The 21,723-nt window shown below is 48.6% G+C and overlaps 1 protein-coding gene across 7 annotated transcripts in view; it reads left to right on the top strand.

Annotated features, from left to right (window-relative positions):
- The first annotated feature begins 3,691 nt into the window (after window positions 1-3,691).
- The window catches only part of PDE1B (phosphodiesterase 1B), a 31,021-nt gene continuing 12,989 nt past the window's right edge, over window positions 3,692-21,723 (top strand). Inside the window, exons 1-2 of one of the 7 annotated variants that reach the window (XM_017501891.2) lie at window positions 3,692-4,104; window positions 4,190-4,315. In XM_017501891.2, the coding sequence (XP_017357380.1) occupies window positions 4,203-4,315 (113 nt within the window). In that variant the 5' untranslated portion in view covers window positions 3,692-4,104; window positions 4,190-4,202. Of the gene's footprint in view, window positions 4,105-4,189; window positions 4,316-4,411; window positions 4,531-4,619; window positions 4,724-4,920; window positions 5,008-9,687; window positions 9,796-16,851; window positions 17,169-21,192; window positions 21,211-21,723 lie in introns of those variants that run through there. The other 6 variants (XM_037729005.1, XM_037729002.1, XM_037729004.1 and 3 more) reach the window with 6 other exon arrangements.

Below are 21,723 nucleotides of genomic sequence, written 5' to 3' on the forward strand. Positions count from 1 at the left end.
GCCTTTACCACCTGAAGCAAAAAGTGAATGTCTAGGGGCGAACAGCGTTTCAGGCAATTTGCTTCCTTTACCAGGAGAGTCTCTGTCCTCTTACAACCTGGGACACAATAAATGGTGAAATGCACTCACACGGTTGGAGGAAGAGTGTTCTTCCAGTCCTCCTCCCCACAGGGCCTCCTGCTTCTCCTATGTACCTGTCGTCAAAGGAAATGAAGATGAATCCTTCTTCAGCCCCCACACCTCGAGTTGTCAATAAGTTGTGTTCCAGGTTGTAAGTTTGCTTTACTTAGGCCCAAAGGAAATAAAGAATGGATGTCAGAAATTCTTACCCCAATTGTTTTGTCTTACAGGCACCGGGTAGCTTCTAGCCTCAGCATTTTCATTAATGCAGTGTTTTCATTAAAATCTCCATTAACTTGTTTGCAGCAGTGAGATGGAATTATCCCTCCCACAAGGCCTGGGGCAAGATACTTGCAGAGGTGCTCCCTTTTGTTTGGACAGTAGAAACACTGCCTTCCCTGCCATGGTGTTCAGTCAAGTTGGCAGGTGGGCCAACTTCAAAGTGCAGAAGGGGCTGCGAGCCAGCCGTGTAGCTCACCCCTGTAATCTCTACACTTTGGGAGGCAGGCGGATCGCTTGAACTCAGGAGCTTGAGACCAGCCTGGGCAACAAGATGCAACCCCGTGTCTGCAAAAATACAGAAAATTAGCTGGGTGTGGTGCCTGTTGCCTGTAAACTCAGCACTTTGGGAGACGGAGGCCAGTAGGTCCCTTGAGCTCAGGAGTTTGAGACTAGCCTGGCCAACATGGCGAAACTCCATCTCTACAAGAAAATACAAAAATTAGCTGGGCAGAGTGGCTCTCGCCTGTAGTCCCAGCTACTTGGAAGGCTGAGGTGGGATGATTGCTTGCATCCAGGAGGCAGAGGTTGCTGTGAGCCAAGATGGTGCCATTGCACTCCAGTCTGGGTGAAAGAGCGAGACCCTGTTTCCAAAAAAAAAAAAAAAAAAAAAAAGGGCAGAAGGTCCAGGGCCTGGCCAACAGGATGTTGCCCTGTAGCACTTTGCTTTGCAGGAAGGGAACAACTGTGGTGTGAGCACCAGGATCCAGGAGGGAAGGAGGTCCGAGCTAGGGACAATGCTTTCTTAACCTTAGGTCCTCATGCGTATATCAGTTCTTCTCCAACAAAGTTTGACTTTGAGAAGAAGCTGGCACATGGCTGAAATGCACTCACGTGGTTGGGGGAAGAGTGTTCTTCCAGTCCTCCTCCCCACAGGGCCTCTTGCTTCTCCTAAGTACCTGTCATCAAAGGAGATGAAGCTGAATCCCCCTTCAGCCCCCACACCTCAGTGAGTTGTCAAGTACTCTCCCTCCCACTTGAATAGGAAGCAGGAGCAGCGGGCCAGGTTGCAGGTTGAGGAAGTCAGAAGTTAACTTGAGCTGAGTTTGCAGCTCTGGAGAGATTGAGGAGCAGACTTTTCTCTTGTCACTTTGGAAGGAGAGGATTGTGAGGCTGCCCCTTTAAATAGCATTCCCGTAGGAGGCAGATCACATCCATCCGTCACCTGCTGCCAAAGCATCATTTTTGGTCTCTATCAAACTCAAAGCTTGTTGGAAAGAATTGTGGGGTTAGGGGAGTGAGGAGGCAGAGCCTCCTAGGGGTAGGGGGCAGTTTAGAAGCTGAAAAGAAAGGGAATGAGAAGGAGCCTGGGAAAGTGGGGGTTGGGGACAAGAGGAAAAGACAGGGAGAGAATAGTTGTCTTTTGAGCCTCTGAATGGAACAAGTATACCCTATTCTTATCTCTTTAAAGATGCAGCAAGGTAGAAATGGGATTGCATTGCAACAAGAGGAATGAGGTTGAGACTAAACACCAGGACTGGTGACTAAAGAAAGTGAAAGAGAGCCACAGAGTGGAAAAGGCTGGTAGACTTGGCTCTGGTTTTATCACTTACTCTCTGTGGGACCGTGTAATTTTCTGGGTTAGTTTAGTTAGTTCTCATTTATTTTTATTTGTACTTTTTTCATCACACTGTGTTGTCTATGAAGCTTTCCCATTTATTAAGTGAAGGGGATTACAGTAGATGAACTCTAATGTATCTTTCATGAATAACTTCTCTCTCTCTCTCTCTCGCTCTCTTTTTTTGTGAATTATCCTTAAAATGAGTCAGGAGCAGGGGGTCTTGGGAGATCAGGATGTGCCACTGTGTTAACAAGAAATGTTGAGAGATCCCTCTGGATGTACGTCTTACCTCTTTCCTACCTATTCTAGTTTAAAGACCTGCCTAAATTTGGAAACTCCTTAGCTCTAATCCTAATTTACTAATTAGAAACTCTTTAGCACAATCCTAATTTGCAATTCTTTCGTAGTTTCCAGCCCATTTCATTTTCAGTTGATAAGGAGGAGATTGCTCCCAAATTTTCAGAAACGGACTGTGTAGGAGTGTGACTAGGGTCGCAGAGGCAGCTATTTCTTGGCTGGGTCTGTTCTTTTACTTATGCTCATTTATCTGTGTGTGTGCAAGAAGGAAAAGGGGGTGTGTGCTAAAGGTAGATGGACAGAGGGTGGGAAGTCCCATTATTCTTTCCACTTCTTTCTCCATCTCTGACTCTGCCATCTCTTGCTGCCTCTGTATTTTCTGGGAGCTGGTTCTGCTGATAATTCTGCTGGATCTAAATGCGGACCTAACTTGGCGATTCTTTCATGTTAGGAGTCTTAGCTGCGACAGTCCATCCTTTTCTTCACCTTTCCATTTCACTGGCTTTCTCCTCCTTTGGGAATGGGGAGCCTCCACTCAGTATTTAGAACAGAGTAAATACCTTCTCCGGATCACTCCTCCTTCCAACCTCCAGAATTTTTTGAAATTAAAATTCACGTTCTGGGATCCTGGATTAGTGGCCTGTTTTGGATTCAGCAGTTAGTGATATATCTCCTCTTTCTGTTGACATAGGAGTTTCCCCAATGCCAAAGCACGTGGTCATTAAGGGGGAGAACAGCACTGAGAAGAGAGGTGGTTCCTGCCAAGAGTCCCAGGTAGGACTCGGTTGGATGGAGGAGGCTTTACCCTTTTACAAAGTGTTGAGTTCAAATTCCAGTTCACTCCTTCCACAAATGTTTATTAACCAGCCATGCTGTTTTGTGCTGGGCCTTTAGCTCCAGATTTCTTTCTCTGAAGACAGAACAGAAGAAATGAGCTGGAAGTGCTTCAGGAGGGGTTTTGACATCAGGAATGCTTTTCCGGCCGTGTAGAGTTATTACATAGCCAAAGAAGATGTGGTGCTGCCTGCTCTGGAGAGCTTTAAACTTGGAAGAAATTCCTACCTGCTAGGCAGGCAGGCAGAGGCACCATGGGGAAGGCCACGGTCTTGAGACAGGTGGGGAAGATCAAGCCGAGGGACCTGAGGCCAAGTGTGGGATACCATCACAGCTCAGAGCACACCCTGAACTTTTCCAAGACAGGAGCACAGGTGGGGTCTGGTCTGACTGGGTTCCGAGTCCAGGTCTAGCAGGGAAAGATGCGTGCTTATCCCCTACACCCCACTCAAACATGGGACACGCAGGCAGCTATGCACACGTGGATACATGGAACCACACGCTCAAACACAGAAACTCAAAACACACGGAGAGAACCCACACAGCCACCCACACCGAAGTCCTGCCCGCCGCCTGCGCTGCGCTCTGTAAACACGCACTCACATCCGCCCGCACAGGGCACACGCAGCCTCTCGTCCCCGGCGCCCGTGTGCGTGCGCTCGCCCTTGGGCGCTTCTGTCTGTGTGTGCCCCCGGCTTCCAATCGTTCCTTTGGGAGGGGGAGGAGTGGCTGCGAGGAGTGAGAGACTGGCGGGCAAGCTGAGGAGAAGGGAGGGAGAGCAGAGGGAGGGGGGAACCCTGCCGGGGGAGGAGGAGAGAGGCGAGGAGGCGGCTCTGGCAGCGCGCGGCGGCGGCGGTAGCGGCAGCGGCAGCAGCAGCGGCGGCGCGGAGAGCTCGGACTGGGAGCCCGAAGCTCGGCTGGGCAGCGGGAGAGGAGGAGCCGCAGGAACTGCAGCTCTGCCAGCTTGGGCCGAGCCCAGAGACACCGGCCTGGCTGGTCCACGCCAGCCGCAGGTGGGAAGGGCCTGGGATGGGGGGTGAGGGTCTCGGCTGGGGCTGAAGCTGAGCCGAGGTGCTGTCTCCTCCCTATGTTCCGTAGACCGTGGCTGAGCATGGAGCTGTCCCCCCGCAGTCCTCCGGAGATGCTGGAGGAGTCGGATTGCCCGTCACCCCTGGAGCTGAAGTCGGGCCCCAGCAAGAAGATGTGGATTAAGCTTCGGTCTCTGTAAGTCCCCGGCCCCGGGAATGGGGGGAAGGGACCTTAGGGAGCCTGAGCGGGAGGAGGAGGGAGGATAACGAGCTGGGCTGTGGGCTGGTTCTCTCCAGCACACATGTTGGCAGGTGCGAGGAAACACGGCCCTGACACGCGTGGCCAGGCCACATGTGCAAGGCATGTGCGGAGCAAGCCGGACGGTTGGAGCGGGCTTAGGAGTTGTAAAGGTAACGATGTGCCTGTGCCTGTGGACCCCTGGCTGACACACGCAGCGCGTAGAGGGGGCACAGTAGATGCAGTGTGTCAGGGCTGCAGGAGGGCAGCAGAAGTGCCAGGCTGACTCACACGTATCCCTGTGCAGAGTTGTGCAGATGTGGGCCACATGACATGCGTGTGCATGAGTGACCGCGGGTCGCAGAGGTATGTAGCGTGATTGCACACAGCTTTAGATCTGCATGGGAATACTTGTGCCAACCTGTGGGTCATATGTATCTCAATTGGGATTGGTAGTTTCTGCCTCCTGCACAGGGAGTGGGGGTGGGGGACACCCTATGCCTGAGCTGCTAATCTCTTGGGGCCTGGAAACTCACTCTATATATTAATGATGAGGGTACCCACCTGGAATCTGGAGCGGGGGTTGGAGCCCCCATCTGGAAGCTGAAGGAGGTGACGATGGTGAAGAAAGATTAATTGACAAAGGCAAGGTAACTGGCTTAATCAAAGCCTTTTTGTTTATATAGGGTCTTCCAGGATCTCCAAGCACATTTGGGCATCTTTTCCTATTGTTTCAGTACCACGGCACTGTGGAGGTATAAATGGGGGAAGGACGAACTCAGGTATCTCATACTCCAGTCCCAGGGGAGGAAAGGAACTTTCCTCCTGCTCCTTAGAAAAAAAGAGGATTGGGTCAAAGACAAGCCAGGCACCATGTTTGTGTCCCAGTCAGCTGCTGCCATCGGGAAATCTCCACAGTCTGTTGATTCTTAATCGGGGAACAAGAGAAGATGTCCCTCTCTCTGAGATGAATCCATGGCCCCAGGAACGAGGAAATGGATAGGAGACTATGGATGTTTAGAGAGGAAACACAGTAAACACAGCCCAAACCCATTTCCTCCATAGTGAGCACTGAAGCTTTCTATTTCTGGGTCTGGTAGAGGGAGTGATGAGGGTAGGGGATGGATAGATGCTTATGTTATATTGTTCTTTAAATACTTTACTGTGGTGGTAAGATGACACCTTTCTATGGCAGGTGGGTCTGATTTATACACGAGCTACTTGGAGAGGCCTTAGGGAGAACTGAGGCGTAGTGGGCAACAAGGCTTGGAATCCAGATGTGCTTCTCAGTCCCCCTCCTTGGCTGCCTCTGGCCAATCCAATTTGCTGGGCTCTATGAAGCGCAGCCTTGGAATGAGTTCTGGGATGAAGAAATGGAAAACCGGATTGAATTGATTTTTGTTGGGAGGAGCACTGTGTGATTCTTTTTTTGGGAGGAGCACTGTGTGATTTTGATAGAATACGATGCTCTGTTAATGATAAATGAGCTGGGGAAAGGGGCAGATAAGGAAATAATTGAATAAGGGCCCCAGGTCCATAAATGGGAGAATTCAACACGTCTCAGGATGGCTCTCCTACAACTAGTGGCTCATGATACTTACCTTGCCTCTGTTCCAGGTAACAGGGCCCCACAAAAGAGTGGATATTACTAGCTTCACTATCTCCCATGCATTTCTAACCAAAAGGCTTTCCCAAAAATGAATTGCTTTTTCTTCCTTTAGTGTGAGAAGCGCTCAATGGTGAGAGAAGAGGAGTCCCAGAAGGAGGCATGAAACCTGGGAAGAGAAGGGAATAGAGGCAGCTGTCCCTCTAGAGTGCCTTAGCTGAGATGTCCTTACATGAGATTAGGGTGGATGAGGAATCCTATTCTTATTGATTAGATCATTCTGGTCTTCACTCACTTCAGCAGTCTGGTCCTTAAGAATGCTAGCTTTGTACAATAAATTAGCAAGGAAAAAATAAAGCTAGATACATGTAATGTAACTTGCCCAAAAAAGTATAATCTCCTGATTATTAATGGGCAGGAATAGATTCCCAGTTACACGTCCTCAAAGCAGAGAAAGACGTTGATATCAAGGTAGATCCCAACTTGATCGATGTTGGCTTACTGGATTTTGCCTTTTTGAATATTGTGGAGGCTCTGACAATTAGGTAAAGGGCTTTGCTGGGTAAGAGGTGGTAGTTTCCCAACTCTCTCAATGGGGTGGTTTCTGAAGAGGTGAGAAAGGAGATGTTCCCCCTTTTAAGTGGAAATAAAGGTTCCTCCCACCTTTGGCCAAGGTAGGGAAGGGTTGCTAAGTCTGGAAATAGGAAATAGATATGATTATCTTAGGATTGGGTACTGCATGGAAATGGAAACATGGAATATATACGTGTATGTATTTACCTAACTATCTATCTAGATCCTTCTACTCAACACATGCTATTTCCCCCCCTCTACCTTTTTAATTTCTGATTAGGACATCCAGACTTTCTTCTGGGAGACTAGGCCTGGTGTTTCTGACTCTGGATAAAAAGCCCACAGTAATATAATCATGCAGGGCAATTTTTTTGTTGGGAAGAGCATCCAGGAATTCTGTTTCCCACACTAAGACATTGTCAAAAATAAATTCAGAATCTAATCTGGATCATATGAGCTGAAGAGAGTCTCTTAACTCTGTGATTTTACCTCTATCTTCAGGACAATTTCCCTAATTAAGCAGACTCATAAACCAAGGCATGAGAAAGGGTGAAAGAGGCATCTGGAGGTGATGAGTTGGCCAGGATGACTTTAAGCATCTCTGACCCTCAGAGGAAGTATTTGACTTGTTTGTCTACCCTTCTCTGAGATCAGAGGGCTTTAGGGAATGGGAGGAAGACTAGAAGAGGTAGAAATAATTTTCTATGTCTTTTGTGAATCAAGAAAAATGATAAGCATTGATTTGCTATCCTCAGCTCATTTATTCATCCAACAGCTATTTCTTGAGTACCTTCTATGGGCCAGGTGGCATGCCGGATGCTGAGGATACAGTCAGTGGTGGACGAAACAGACATAGTCCCTGTTCCTACAGAGCTTGTAATCTGTTTCAACTCCATCAAGTGGTGTGGAGAGTGGGGGAGGCTCCCTATTCCTTGTTTTGCTATACCCACCCAAGTGACGAAATTCTACCACTCTGGGTTTCTGCCTCATTTTTTCTTTAGGAGGCTTATATACATAGGAAAAGCATAAATATGCGTTCTCTTTTTCTCAGGATGGTATGAGTGTCGCTCTCTTTTCTCTGCTCCAGTTTCTCTTGGAATTTTACATTTTACAGATAGAACTTCCGCCTTCCTTTGTGACAGTATAGATATAGTTCCTTTCTCTTCTTTTCCCACATGGTACATACTCAGGACCCTGAAAGTCTAGGCTTAATGTTCTATGCTGTGGTTCAAGGTCATTGTAGATGAGCTGGAGCAGGAAACCCATTTGGGATTATTTTTGCTTATCTTAGTTTCGTCAGAGTCTAGTGTGATACCTTGAACATAACAGGCACTCAATAAATGCTGTTAAATGAAGGAATGAACAAATGAAATAGTGAATGTATGTACATATGTCATGAGGTCCAGTTCTGTCTCTAATTCTGTGGTGCGTGTATCCCTTCATGTTTGTTGAGTGGTGGGGGGAGGAGTAGGAAATGGAGATGGAGGAAAGGGAGATGATGATGATGATGTGGTTGTTTTGAGAGGGTGATGCTTAAAAGGTATGGGGTTTGGGGACCTCAAGATGGAGCCCGGAACTGAAGGAGTTACAGAGAAGATCCAGAAACTGGCATTTGGATTGTGTGAATGAGATATGTTAGGATGAAATTGTGAATGCCTGCCTGACACGTATACATATGTGTTTGGGTAAAGGTTGGTATGTGTGCTGGGGACAGAGCTCCATGAAGATGTGTCTGTTTTTGTAAGTGGCATGTGTGATAATAAATGTGTTGTGAACGTGTGCACTTACCTGAATACCTGAAATTGTCCTAGTTATGAGATGATGTATGTGTGCATGTAGATAATGGGATAATATCTATTTGTGAGCTTGTGTATGTATTTGTGACACTCAGATTTTTTGACATTCCTGGTAAGTTCCAGTGGATGGGAGGAAGAAGCTGAGGGACTGGGTGCCTCATTGATTTAACCCTGCCTTTTGCCCTCTTTTTGTATATGCCCCATGTAGTGATCTTCTGTGGCTCTTACCAGTTTTGAAAATCATGCTGCCATTCTCCTTTTCCTGCCTATGGATGTGGAGCGGCTGTGAATATTGCAGCATAAACTATGGTTCCCTGGACCTCTGGAGAAAAAGGAGTGTCATTTTCTCAGACCTTGGTGGGGATAATTTTTTGGTGCTGTCCTCACTGGATTAGTCCTTCTTCCTCTTCTAGCCATGGCAAAGGGAATCTCTCCTCCCTGGGTTTCATACCCCACTTTTCCAACAAATGTCTCCTGTCTCTATTTCTTCCATCAGCTTTGTCTTGAATGAGGACTGTGTGGTATCTCTGAGAAGGTAGAGGGTAGAAAATTCCTGCATTAAGTTGAAGGTAAGGTATAGAGATAGGGGATCAACGTCAGCCCCAAGGAAGAACTTCACAAACCTCTGGTCAGGATATGTGGCTGGAGGGAGGGAAGCAGGGAGGCAGGGTGGTTGTAGTGGGAGAGCATGGGGAATATTGGGAGACTTGAGTTGGAGTTTATGTTTCTGCTCAAACAATTACAGCTGTGTAATGTTTAAGTCACATAGACTCTCTGAGTTCTTTTTTTTTTTTTTCTTTGGAGATGGAGTCTTGCTTTGCCACCCAGGCTGGAGTGAAGTGGCTCGATCTCAGCTCACTGCAACTTCTGCCTCCCAGGTTCAAGCAATTCTCCTCCCTCAGCCTCCCGAGTAGCTGGGATTACAGGCGTGCCACCATGCTCGGCTTTTTGTATTTTTAGTAGAGATGGGGTTTCACCATGTTGGCCAGGCTGGTCTCGAACCTCTCACCTTGCGATCTGCCCACCTCAGCCTTGCAAAGTGCCGGGATTACTGGTGTAAACCACTGCACTGGCCTGAGTCTCAGTTCTTCATTTGATGTTATCATGTAAAAGTAAAGCCTGAAGGTCTTTCAGCATGGGAGAGCTTGCTTTGTGAAGAGGCAGGAAAATGGGAATGAATGAGCAACTATTGGCTGGGATGAGGGAGACAAAGATTCAAGATGTAGGAATATTACCTAACAGGTTTGAGCCATGATTGGAAGAGTCTCGGTGATGATTATCTGGAAGGAGTGAAGGCATGTGTCTGAGCTTAGAGACCAGGAGGATAGGTGGGCTGGAGGAGGGCTATATTATGAAGGATGTGGGCCACTGAGGTCAAAAGAAAGGAGAGGAACTTACTCCTTACTGTCTTTTCCCAATGGTCAAACTGGAAATGGATGGAACAGTTGCAGTTCTGAGACAAGGTGAGTGTAGGGGGCCCAGGGACTGCCATAGGTGGGTTCTATGAACATTGGAGAATTCCCTTCTGACATTTATTTCAAGCCCCTAGGCCTGAGGGTAACATCAGGTATACCACATTGTATTTTAGAAAATCACTGAAGTCTCTTAGAATCCAAACATCATTGTGCTTGTCCAGGAGCCTCAGGAGGTGGTTAGAAAAAAGGCAGAGAGGAGATTTCACATTTGAGGTTTCATTTGCCACTTTTGCCCAGAGGCAGGTGAAGGAGGTTGGGGATGAATGGGTCTAGAAGGCCAGGCGAGATACTCAGTAGGAAAAAAGCCTGGACATCTATAACTGCACCCTGCCAGGCAGTTCCTGAAATCAAAGGAATGGTGGCCTCCCCATCTCCCAGACACCCCAATCCCCGACCTCTTAAAAAAACAATCCTTTTGTCACCTTCAGATTGAGATGGAAGAGCAGAAAACCTTGAAAACAGGTCTTCCCTCTCTTTTGAGTCTTTAAAGGAATCCTTGGGGATTTGTCTCCAACTCCTCTGCTCTCTCTCATTTTCTCTTCTTTGATTCTTCCTCCATTTTCTCCTTTGCCCCCTCTTTTTCTGGGTTTGCTTTTGCTGTAAGGCTCCCTTTCGCTCTTCTCAGTTGTCCTGTTTCCTCTCTCTGTCCCCATTCCCTTTGACCCTTTCCCTCTTGCCGTCAGTACTTCTGCCTCACCTTGGCCAGGAGTCAGAAAATCCCTGTGGCTCCCCCTCCTGACCGACGGGTTGCTGTGGTGATGGTGCAGGATAAGCTTGCTATGGGTGCCCTGTGGGGCCTTAGGAGTCCAGCTTCAACCCCTGTCTTCTGTATGATGTATCTTTTGCCTTCTCAGTGACCTCATCCTACCAGCCACTCTGGGGAGGAAACCGAGTAATTGCCTTTGAATCTCTGGGGACTGATTTTTCTCAGGTACGGAAGTTGAATAGCTATTTTCCAACTCTCTTCAGGATAGTGGCAGAGAAAGAGGGACAAAACCAGGGCAGGAGGTGGGGTGGAGGTGAGACAACTGGGGAGACTGGAAGTTGTCAGATAATGAGATTGTCTCCTAAGAGAGCAAGACTACATGGTCTAAGAGAACTGGGGATCATTCCTCTCTTCCTTTGGGAAGGGGCATAGATGGGAATTGAGCAGGGAAAGAAAGGGTTTCTGAGAAAGGAAAAGGATGTTATCCATGCAATGCAGGGACGTCCTAGTACCCGTGCTGTTGCCCCTCTGCCCCAGTCCTGCAACTGCTCCTACCCTCCAGCTGGAGCTGCGTCTATGGAGCTTATTCCTCAGAAGAAAACACCAGATTCCACTTCAGCACTGAGACCTGGCAAAGGTGCACTGAGGAAGCTGTGTTGGGGTTTTGGTAGACAGGAAGGCTTGGTGGGAAAAAGCCCAGGGTGTTTTTGGGGTGCGGCCTGGGGGCATAGGGCATGGAGAAGAGCTAGAAGGTGCTTCAGGTGGTGCTGTTGGATAGAGCCAGACTTCCAGGTCAGTTGATTCCACAGCTGCAGTGAGAAGTCAGATTGGCAAATAATTTTGGTGGCTGCAGTGGGGTGATTAGGCGGCCAGCTGGTGTTGGCATCATTTAGGTTGGGAAGGGAGCTTGGCTAGCTGGGGATTGAGGGCTAGGGCTGGGGGCTGGCTGTGGGGAGAGGCTTAGTGTTTCTCTGGCAGGCAGGACCTGGGGACTGGGGAAGTTTTTCCTTTTATTCCTATTCCTTGGCTTCCCTGCTCCCCTGTCTATCAGCTCTTGCATATCTGCTTGGCACCATGTCCCTAGTTCTCTCCTCTGTGCCCACCTTGTTTGGAAACTTCTTGGGGCCTGGACTGATTGAACACACATGCCAACAGTGTTGCCAAGCTCCCTAAACCATGAGCATGTCTCTACCAAGCAATTGCTTTAGAAATTCCAATCTGGAAGATACATAATAAGTGAAATTGCACGAGACACCTCGAAGACTTCTTGGTCCCTCCTGTTCTCTCCCCTTCTGCTCTTTTTTGAAATGCCAAGAAAATTAGCTGTTTTTTTTTGTTGCAGTGAAATAAATTGAAGATAGATATGCAGGAGAACTTCCTGGAAAGTTCATGGAACTTTTCTCTGATAAAGAGAAAAGCTACCCTTCTTTTTTAAGCACTGGGTTAGAGGTGATTTGGGGAAGCAGTGAGCGGGTCAGAAAGGATGAACTCTGGAACTGGGAAGTTGAGGCCCAAGCATCCTACTTCCCTAGTGCCTCCAGCCCAGGCCTTGAATCTGAGAACCATAAAGGCCACAGAGGAAGAAACGGATGCCCAGAGATAGTTGGTAAATTAGGGGCAGTGCTGGGACCAGACCCAAATCCTGCTGATCCATAATCTCATGCTGCCCTCATCACACCTGCAGTCAGACTCTTGCCAAGCTTTTAATTTGCGTTCCCATCCCAGACCACCTTCAACATCTGTTAGGCCCCCTGGAAGCAGGGCATCTGCTGGAAACAGATGTTGGGATGTGGTTTGGAGGGCTGGTGGGGTGGTCCTTGCCGAGGTGGTTAATGAGCAGAATCAAATGGTGCAGGGAGGGAGAAGAGGGGTGGACACATGAACCGGAGAAAGCGTTCTTCTGGACTGGGTACTGGGAGCCTCCTCTTCAGTTTGCCTTTCTCTGACCTTCTCGCTCACCCCTCCCAATTCCTCCCTCTCAAGCACTGAAGTCTGACGGAGAGGTGACTCATTTGTGTTCTCAGCTGGGAGCTAGGACACCTGCGTTCTTATTAGTCTGAGCTAAGGCTCAAGCTGCTTAGATTATTCCCTTCCTCATGTGATCTGAGTTGTGCTGGGCTGTTGCTAGGATCACCTGTTAGGAACGGCTTCTGGTCAGAAGGCAGGGGGGAGTTGTCTTCAGACACAGGCACAAGAGGAGTCTGAAAGTAGACTCCCCCACTTCTTCAGTGTGTTCCCAGACTCTCTAATATAGCACCTTTCAAATCTCCTTTCATTTCCTCCCTGCCCCCTTAATATCTCCTACCCCTCTTCCTCATCTCCCTCCACTCTCCTGGTTTCCGTCCTTCCCCCAATATCTTCCAGTCTTCCCCAGGCTCGGCCCCATTCCCTTCCCTCATCCCACCCCCACCCATAGCTCTTCTGTCCAGTGCTGAGGGCTCTCTCACCACTGCTGCCATGTCAACAGTGCTTCCCAGGATGGCACCCTAGCTTTGCCACCAGGGGGGCTATTTTTATCTGTAGAGCCACCCCCGCCACAATGCCCAACCAGCTGCCAGAACTGGGGCTGTCTGTATAGCAATGGAAGCCAGGGGAGTGGGGGGTTGGGGGTGGGAATGCTCGGGTGAGGTGGAGAGCTGGTTGTTCTTGATTTCTGGAGCTTCATGCTCTGCATACTCTGCAGCCTCTGCCTCCACTGCCTCCCCGGAGCCTCTGGAATAAGAAGCCAGAGAGAAGTCCTAAGCGTCTACAGTGGTGGTGTCAGGGAGACTAGAGCTTTCTCGCCAATATCCAGGTGCCATTTGAGGCCTGGATGGAAAGTCAGGGGTCCTGGCTGCAAGAGTGGGCATATGGGATTTTGTTTATAAATGACTCTATGAATATTTGCTAAACTAACGATTTGGACTAAATAATTGTCATTTGCATTCATGTATCACTTTAGAGTTCCCAAGGTGTTCTCATACCATACCATATCTGATTAGGTCCTCTTGAAAATTCTGTGAAGCATGTATTATTTACCCATTTTACACATCAGGAAACTGAAGCTCAGAGCGACTTTCCCAGGGTCACACACAGTAATTAAAATCTAGGCAAAAGTTTCCCGATTTCTTTTAAAATTTAGTTTTTTCTTTTCAACTGAGCTAGCCAGACAAGTCTCCTGATTTTAAACTCACACCCTCTATTGGAATTAGATGATTTCCTTGGTTCTTTCAATTTCTGAGATATTGGAGCCTTGACGTCAGCCAGTGAATCCCTTCCCAAACGCCCACCCCTTTACCTCCACTGACGCCTGCCCCTCTTCTCTTACCAGAGGCAATCCCCCATCCTTTGTTTCCTATCTCAAGTCTTTTTTTTTTTTTTTGAGATGGAGTTTCACTCTTGTTGCCCAGGCTGGAGTGCAATGGCGCGATCTCGGCTCACCGCAACCTCCACCTCCTGGGTTCAGGCAATTCTCCTGCCTCAGCCTCCTGAGTAGCTGGGATTACAGGCAAGCGCCACCATGCCCAGCTAATTTTTTTTGTATTTTTAGTAGAGACGGGGTTTCACTATGTTGACCAGGATGGTCTCGATCTCTTGACCTCGTGATCCACCTGCCTCGGCCTCCCAAAGTGCTGGGATTACAGGCGTGAGCCACCGCGCCTGGCCCTCTCAACTCTTATTCTTCAGTGCAGGCTGGGCAGGCATTAGAGTTGGGTTCCTTTCTATTTTTAAACATTTAAGGGCTAAAGGAAAATCCATACTGGACCCTTTGTTAAGGTCATCACATTTATGTCCTGCCTGCCAGCCAGGTGACAGTCTCCTTAGAGGTAGAGTGTGGGGTGTGTGTGTATGTGTGGGTAAGTGTATATGTGTGAAATTTTTCCCCAGGAAGGGATGATGATTGACCATTATCCCTCCTTATTAGGAACAGTAAGTAATGATAACAGGCTAGGGCAAATGATGCAGCATACCTATGTGGGCTGGAGTGGTGAGCAGTCATTCGTGCAACTGGCTTTGGTTCTAATGGGTAAGAGAGCAGAGGAAAGGACAACAGATCCTCTTAGAGGCTTTTCTAGTCCAAGACACCTTTTCTTTTCTTTGACTGAATCTTGCTCTGTCACCCAGCTGGAGGGCAGTGGCACCATCTTGGCGCACTGCAACCTCCACTGTCTGGAGGTTCAAGGGATTCCTCTGCTTCAGCCTCACAAGTAGCTGGGACTACAGGTGTGCAACACCATGCCCAGCTAATTTTTTGTATTTTAGTAGAGATAAGTTTTCACCATGCTGGCCAGGAAGGTCTTGATCTTCTGACCTTGTGATCTGCCTGCCTCGGCCTCTTAAAGTGCTGGGATTACAAGTGTTAGCCACCGTGCCTTGCCAGAAACCTTTACTTTTCATTAGGAGAGTTGAGGTTAGCACTTACTTGGGTAGAGTGGCAGGGTCTGGAGTGAGGGTACAAGATGAGGCAGGGAAGCTGGGCTGGGTTGGAGGTTGTTAGTGTTCCAGGCTGTGTGCTGCCACCTGCCCTCACTCCCAGCCCCTTCCTGCCACGCAAGCATGTCCACAGAACATGCGAAATGACTTGTCCTAATCTCCTGGGTGGCATCCAGGGTCTCTGACACTGGGTCTAGCGTGGTGGCTAACACTTGTAATCCCAGCACTTTAAGAGGCCGAGTAGCTGGGACTACAGGCGGGCACCACCACACCCAGCTAATTTTTTGTACTTTAGTAGAGTTGGGGTTTCCCTGTCTGAGAAGAAAACACCAGGTTCAGATTCCACTTCAGCACTCAGATCTGACAAAGGTGCACTGAGGGAGCTGTGTTGGGGTTTTGGTAGAGAGGAAGGCTTGGTGGGAAAAGGGTCAGGGTGTTTTTGGGGTGTGGCCTAGGGGTATAGGGCATGGAGAAGAGCTAGAAAGGGGCTGCTTCAGGTGGTGCTGTTGGATGGAGCCAGACTTCCAGGTCAGTTGATTCCACAGCTGCAGTGAGAAGTCGTGATTGGCAAATAATTATGGTGGCTGCAGTGGGGTGATTAGGCGGCCAGCTGGTGTGGTCATTGTGGGGAGGGTGGTGGTGGGACACAGAGAAAGAGATGGATACAGAGAGAGTGACTTTCTTTTCTTCCAAGATCTGCAGCAGCCCTGCTTCCTGGCTACCAGGTGTTCACTAGAGAACAGCCTTAAGATATTTGACTTCCACTTCGCTTGTTGAAATTGAAGCCCACTTCCACTTGTCCCAGTACTCAGTGGAGCTGAGAAACAGCAGGCTCCCAAACTTCATTTGTTTCTAATTCTTCAAGGCTTTGGCATAATGACAAGGTATTTTAATTTCTTCCTGCTTTTGACGGGTAGGGGTAAAGGGAAACCTTCCTGTCATAAAATCCTAGCTCTTGGCCTGTGTTTTCTCTTTTCCCTTTCTACTGACGTACTCAACCCCATTAGTTCCTTTTCCTCTTTACCACATCACCCCCAGCCACAGACCTAGATCTAAGAGATTGCAGATCCCCGAACTCTTTTTCCCAGTGCGTTGGGCTTCACCCGCCGGCTCTCCTTCTTAGCCCCGCCCAACTCCTCAGCTGACCAATCACGGCCCCAGTGTACTGTATTGGTGATGTCATCTCACAGCCAATCAGGAGGCGTGCTGGGACTGTGTGCGCACATCCACTTCGAGCTGCAGAGGCTGGGTTCTTCCCTCCCCAACCTTGGCAAAAGCAAAGTCTGAAGGCGAGAGAGGGGTTCCTGGTCCTCGGACCCCTTCTGGGCGCCTCTTTTGGCCCTTCTTGGGCTATCGCATCGCTTCTCCTTACCTCTGAGCTGGATTGACCTCTCTCTGGTTAATTCATGTTTATTCCCCAATTTCCATTTTATAAATGAGAAAACTGGGGCTGGTGGTGTTAATTTGCCCAACCCCTTGGTTTCTGTGAGCGGGTTCTCTTGACTTTCATTCGCTGCTTGGGGGCGGAGGGCCCTTCCCTCCTTGTTGAGCCGGTCTCTGGGTAAGGATCCCCTGACACCTAGCTTCTGGAAGCCCTCCCCACTGTTTCTCCTCCTCTGTGGGAAGTTCATTCCCAGGTTTTGCTTCCATTCTGTTAGGTGGGTTAACGCTCATTTTGAAGAATCGCCCCAGAAAAAGACCCTGAGAGGGAACTGAATCTGCTGAGCTCCTTTTGGGGGGTCTTGAAGGGCCCCTTCCCCTTCCTCTACAGACATCCTCTCCGTGACAGATTCAGGATGGTTCCCTGTCCCTGCACTCTTAAGCCTTTTGCTAACCCCCTTTTTCCCAAAGAGGAGCCCCACCTCCTCAGAGCAAGGGGCTGGCCTGTGCTATTTCTGGCCTTTCTGGGATTCTTCTGAGAACAGATTCTTGTTTTCCGTCTGATTCAGATGTGAAACTTTTCCCGCAGCCTCCTCTCTCACCCAGTTCCGGTAGGCTGGACCTCTGCCTCCCCACTCTCTTCTTCAGGCAGCCAGGCCCCTCCCCAAAGTTCTCCCTGGTCAGTTGTTCAGTTCTACTGGGACCTGGAGGAGGAAGGCAGGGGCCAAAGAGGAAGCTGTCCCCCTTAGGGGCCTTGGGGCCCGCGGGGTCAGCATTTCGATACTCTGAAGCAGGAAACTTTGATTCCCATGGCAAACCTTGTTCCTGTTCAGAGGAGCCACCTCCAGGGCCCCATCCTCAGGTAGGTGCCAGGGTTGAGGAGAGGAAGAGGGAGGAGGAAAAGGACAGGTTGCTCATAGATCCATCAGTTGTAGTTTGGTTAAGTGGAGAGATCAAGACCTGACAGCCCCTCATGTTGTGTGTGTGTGTGTGTGTGTGTGTGTGTGTGTGCACGCGCACACCAACTTCACCTTTTACTCTGTCCATCTTGCCCTTCACCTTATTCTCCTCCCGTTTCCATCTTCCTCACCCTTTTTAAAATCGCTTCTTCTCGACTATGGCAGATGACTTATCGGTGTTTCTTCCTTTTCTCTCCTTCCTGACTCCCAACACCTTTAAGACCTCACATCCCTTTGAAATTTCATCTTGTCTTAAGAACACAAACTGGAAATAGACTTTTTCTCCTGACTCCCAGCCCCTCTCTTATTCTAAAGTCCTTCAGAGTTAGGAGCTCCCCAGACCCACTCAAAGTCCCCACTTCACTGTTCTTCTGCAGGAAGTCCTTCTCTGGCTTCCCTGTCCTAAGCCCCCTACTTATGATGATATTTTTGGGAATGTGGATGCTGGAAGCAGAGGCAGAGGACTTTAGAAATCTCCAGAACACCAGCCATGGCGATCCAAAGAGATGAACTGTAGGAGCTGGAGAATCTGAGCTCTTCTGAGGTGTTGGGGTTATCACTGCCAGAGTCTATTCCTGCCAATGGCTGCCTAGAGCTGGAACTCCTGGAAGACTGTGACCTTCCAGGAGTCGGGATCTGAGGCTTTTCCCATCATGCAGAGGCTGAAGGTAACTCACAAAGAAGTGGTGGTAGTGGTGAAACAGGCAGGGATGGAGGTCAAAGGAAAGTTGGGGGAAGCTGCCAGTTTTCCTTGGGGCGGGATGAGGACTGGACAAGGTTGAGTGTGCCCTTCTACAGGGAAAGGTACCGTTACTGTGCCAGATTCCGTGTGGCTGAAACAGAGGGCTTGGATTAAAATTGATGTTGGCAGGAGAGAAGGACTTCCTGCAGAAGAACAGTGAGGTGAGGACTTTGAGTGGTCTGGGGAGATCCTAACTTTAGAATAAGAGAGGGTCCTGCCAGGCCAGAAAGTGCGGATGGTGTGGGGGGTTATTTGACTTCAGGATGGTACAGTCCAGCACCTGGATCCTTTCAGCCACTTGAGTCCAGGTCCTCTTCTTAGACTTCTCATTTGTCAAATTTATTCTTTAATTTTTTTTCCTCCCTCCCCGCCTCCTTCTGGTGTCTGGATCATGTTTGGTTCAGATTTCAACAGAAGTTTGACAAGAGCTCCTGGACAAGCTCTGCAAGTGAGGGAAGGAGAAACTCGGAGGGAAGCATGTGCTGGAAGTCAGCCTACAACCTTACTCTTCTCAGACTCACCATTAGTTTCAGAAATCCCGGCTCAGAAATCTCCATTGTGAGCTCTGGGAGACAGCCTCACACCTGATTAATTTTCCCCTTTCCCTTCTATTTATTTAATGAACTTTTGCTGAGCACATTCTGTGTGCTCTGAGGATGCAGGCCAAGGTAAACAAGTCACTGTCAGCGTCATCAAGACACTCACAGTCCCCTGTGGGCCAACCAACAGAATTAATTAAGGTTGGATGGGCTGAGACTGCAGAAGCTATGGTGAAATGGGTTCCAGCCTCTCTCCAATCTAATTGCATGATTAGGCTTGTTCTGCCTTAACAGCTTCATTGTTTGGGGACATGGTTAGGTTCCATTAGCTTGAGTTGTAGGCCTCGACAACCTGACTGAGATGGATGAGTTGTGTGACCTTAGATAAGTCCCTTAACCTCCCTCATAAGGTGCTTGTGAAGATCAAATGGAGTTTGTAATTGTAAAGGAAAGATCATGGCTATTCTTTCTCCCATTTCCTCCGTTGGGGACTTGCTAATTACCAGCCTCTATCCAAACCACCTCAGTCTTCTCCATCTGGACTTGGGAGATAGAAGGTACTTGGATTTGGAGGGAGTGTGATGTGAGCTGGGTAGGACCACCATGATGTTGGTCAGTCGATTCCTATTCAAATTACATTTATGGAGACCTTTTGTATGTGCCAGGACTTTTAATGTATTATATCACTTAATCCTTTTATTAATCACCCTGTCAAATGTTTGTTATCATCCTTACCATTTTATAGATGAACAAGTTGAGGCTCTAAGATAAACATTCTCAAAGTTTAATATATATTAGAACAATCTGGGGTGTTTTTTAAAAATGCAGATTGGGCTAGGAACTGTGGCTCACACCTGTAATCCTAACACTTTGGGAGGCCTCAAGCTGAGGATTGCTTAAACCCAGGAGCTTGAAGTTGCAGTGAGCTATGATCACGCCACTTCTTGTCCAGGAGCTCTTGTCTAGCTTCTGTTGAAATCTGTTGAACCAAACATGATCCAGACACCAGAATGAGGTGGGGAGGGACCAAAAGGAAGATTAAAGAATGAATTTGACAAATGAGAAGTCTCAGAAGAGAACCTGTACTCAAGTGGCTGAAAGGATCTGTGCTGAACTGTACCTTCCTGAAGTCAAATAACCACTCCCCACACCTATACTTTCTGGCCTGGCAGGACCTTCTCTTATTTTAAAGTCCTTTAGAGTTAGAATCTCCCCAGATCCACTCAAAATCCTTACCTCAGTGTTTTTCTGCAGGAAGTCCAGAACTATGATCTGGGTAACCTTGACTTGACAGCAAGACCTTGTCTCTTGAAAAAAAGCAGGCTGGGTACAGTGGCTCATGCCTTTAATCCTAGCACTTTGGGAGGATGAGGTGGGAGGATCAATTGAGGCCAGAAGTTTGAGAACAACCTGGGCAACAGCAGGATCCCATCTCTACCCCACTCCCCCCCCAAAAAAAAAAAAATTAGCGGGGCATGGTAGTACCTGCCTGTAGTCCTAGCTACTCAGGAGGCTGAGGCAGGAGGATTGATTAAGCCTGGGAGGTGGAGGCTGCAGTGAGCTGTGATTGTGCCACTGCACTCCAGCCTGGGCGTCAAAGTGAGATCCTACCTCAAAGTTTTTAAAAAAACAAACAGATCCCTGGGCTGTACCCCCAGAAATGCTAATTCAGCAGCTGTGGAGTGAGACCTAGAATCTATATTTTTTACATGTATCCAAGGTGATTTTAAAGACCACCAGTACTTTAATAAGTACTGATTAAGAGTTAGTGACTTGCTCAAAGGCTCACAGCAGGAAGTAACAGCTTTGAATCCAGGATTCATGCCTCCCAGACTCGTGCTGCTGCTGGATACATCTCACCAAAGCTGCCTCCTGGGCCTTGGTTTCTGCATTGTAAATGGGAATGGCAATTCCTTCTCCACCTCCCTCCCTCATAGGCCCATTGTGAGGATAAAATGAGATAATGTAGGAGAAAGTGCTTTTAAAAATGTAGAGCTGGCAGCATTGTTAGCGATTATGCAAATACATGCAAATGAGTGGCCATGGGCGTGGCTGTTCACTTTGGGAGCTTGTGCTGGGATGTGGGTTTCAAAAGGTGGGTCGAGAAAGAAGAACTTTGGTGATAGGCATTGACCCCTGGGGAAAGTTTCTTTAAAAAGGATAAGGCTCGGGTGGGAATCTGGGGGGAGAGAGAGAACTACAGGCAGTAGAAGAGGCCTGCCTTCTTTTTTGGGTTTTATGTCCCCAGATTTGAGGACCTCTGGCTGTGGGGACTGATCGGCAGAGGGAAGCCCCTGCTTGTGCCTGGGCATCAAAGGCAAAGCATACCTCTTTGTTCTGTGATCTCTGGGTGGGGTACTCTGGGAGATACTGGCTCATAGCCCCTTTCTAGCTCATTTAGCTGGGAAAGCCTTTTATGATGTCTCGCCTCTATTCCTCCTCCCTAATGAAGCTGGAGCTGGGGCTGAGCTTTACTAAAATCATCCTCTTTCTTGTTAAACAACCTGCTGTTTCCACATGGAGACAGTGCAGCAGGAAGGCTGAAAGTGAGATGTGAGGATAGCCCACCAAGGAGGTCGCAGTGCCATCCTCCAACATCTTTGCCACTTTCCCTTCTGCCCTGTTTGCTCTCAGACGTGTCGTCCAGGACTGCTAGGCCCTGAGGTGAGAACTGGCCTGTGATGCTTCCTGGGGCTGGCTATTTTGGGCACCCCTATTCCAAAGCTGCCGAGATCCTGGGATTCTAGAGCTACTTCTGTTCAGGAACGCCATTGTTCTCCCTCCCCCAGCATCCCTGGGAATTGATGCTAATTTCAGCCTCTGGTCCCTGACTCATTCTCTTCTCCTCCCTGACTCATAGGGTGACCTTGGGTTTTTGAAGCCCCTCTCAGTGGGGAATTATGGTGGCCACTATTTCAGCCCCGGGCTGGTTTTAGATGGGTGGGGCAGGGTGAGAGAAAGGAGTGAGAAAAAGGAATGTTTAACTGCTTTCATTAAAATCACCATCTGAAGAGCTTTGTTTGTTTTGTGACTGCCTGGGCTGGACTCATCAGACTTCTAAGAAAATCTCCCAGTTAATCATCAAACCCCAGCATTCATAAGTTTAAACCACGAGGGGATTGTCCCTTCAGGCAAAGCATCCAGTGAGTGAGATTCCTGGCCCCACCCCAGCACTGT

Source organism: Cebus imitator, unplaced genomic scaffold, assembly GCF_001604975.1.
Source record: "Cebus imitator isolate Cc_AM_T3 unplaced genomic scaffold, Cebus_imitator-1.0 Scaffold285, whole genome shotgun sequence".
Classification (NCBI taxonomy): domain Eukaryota; kingdom Metazoa; phylum Chordata; class Mammalia; order Primates; family Cebidae; genus Cebus; species Cebus imitator.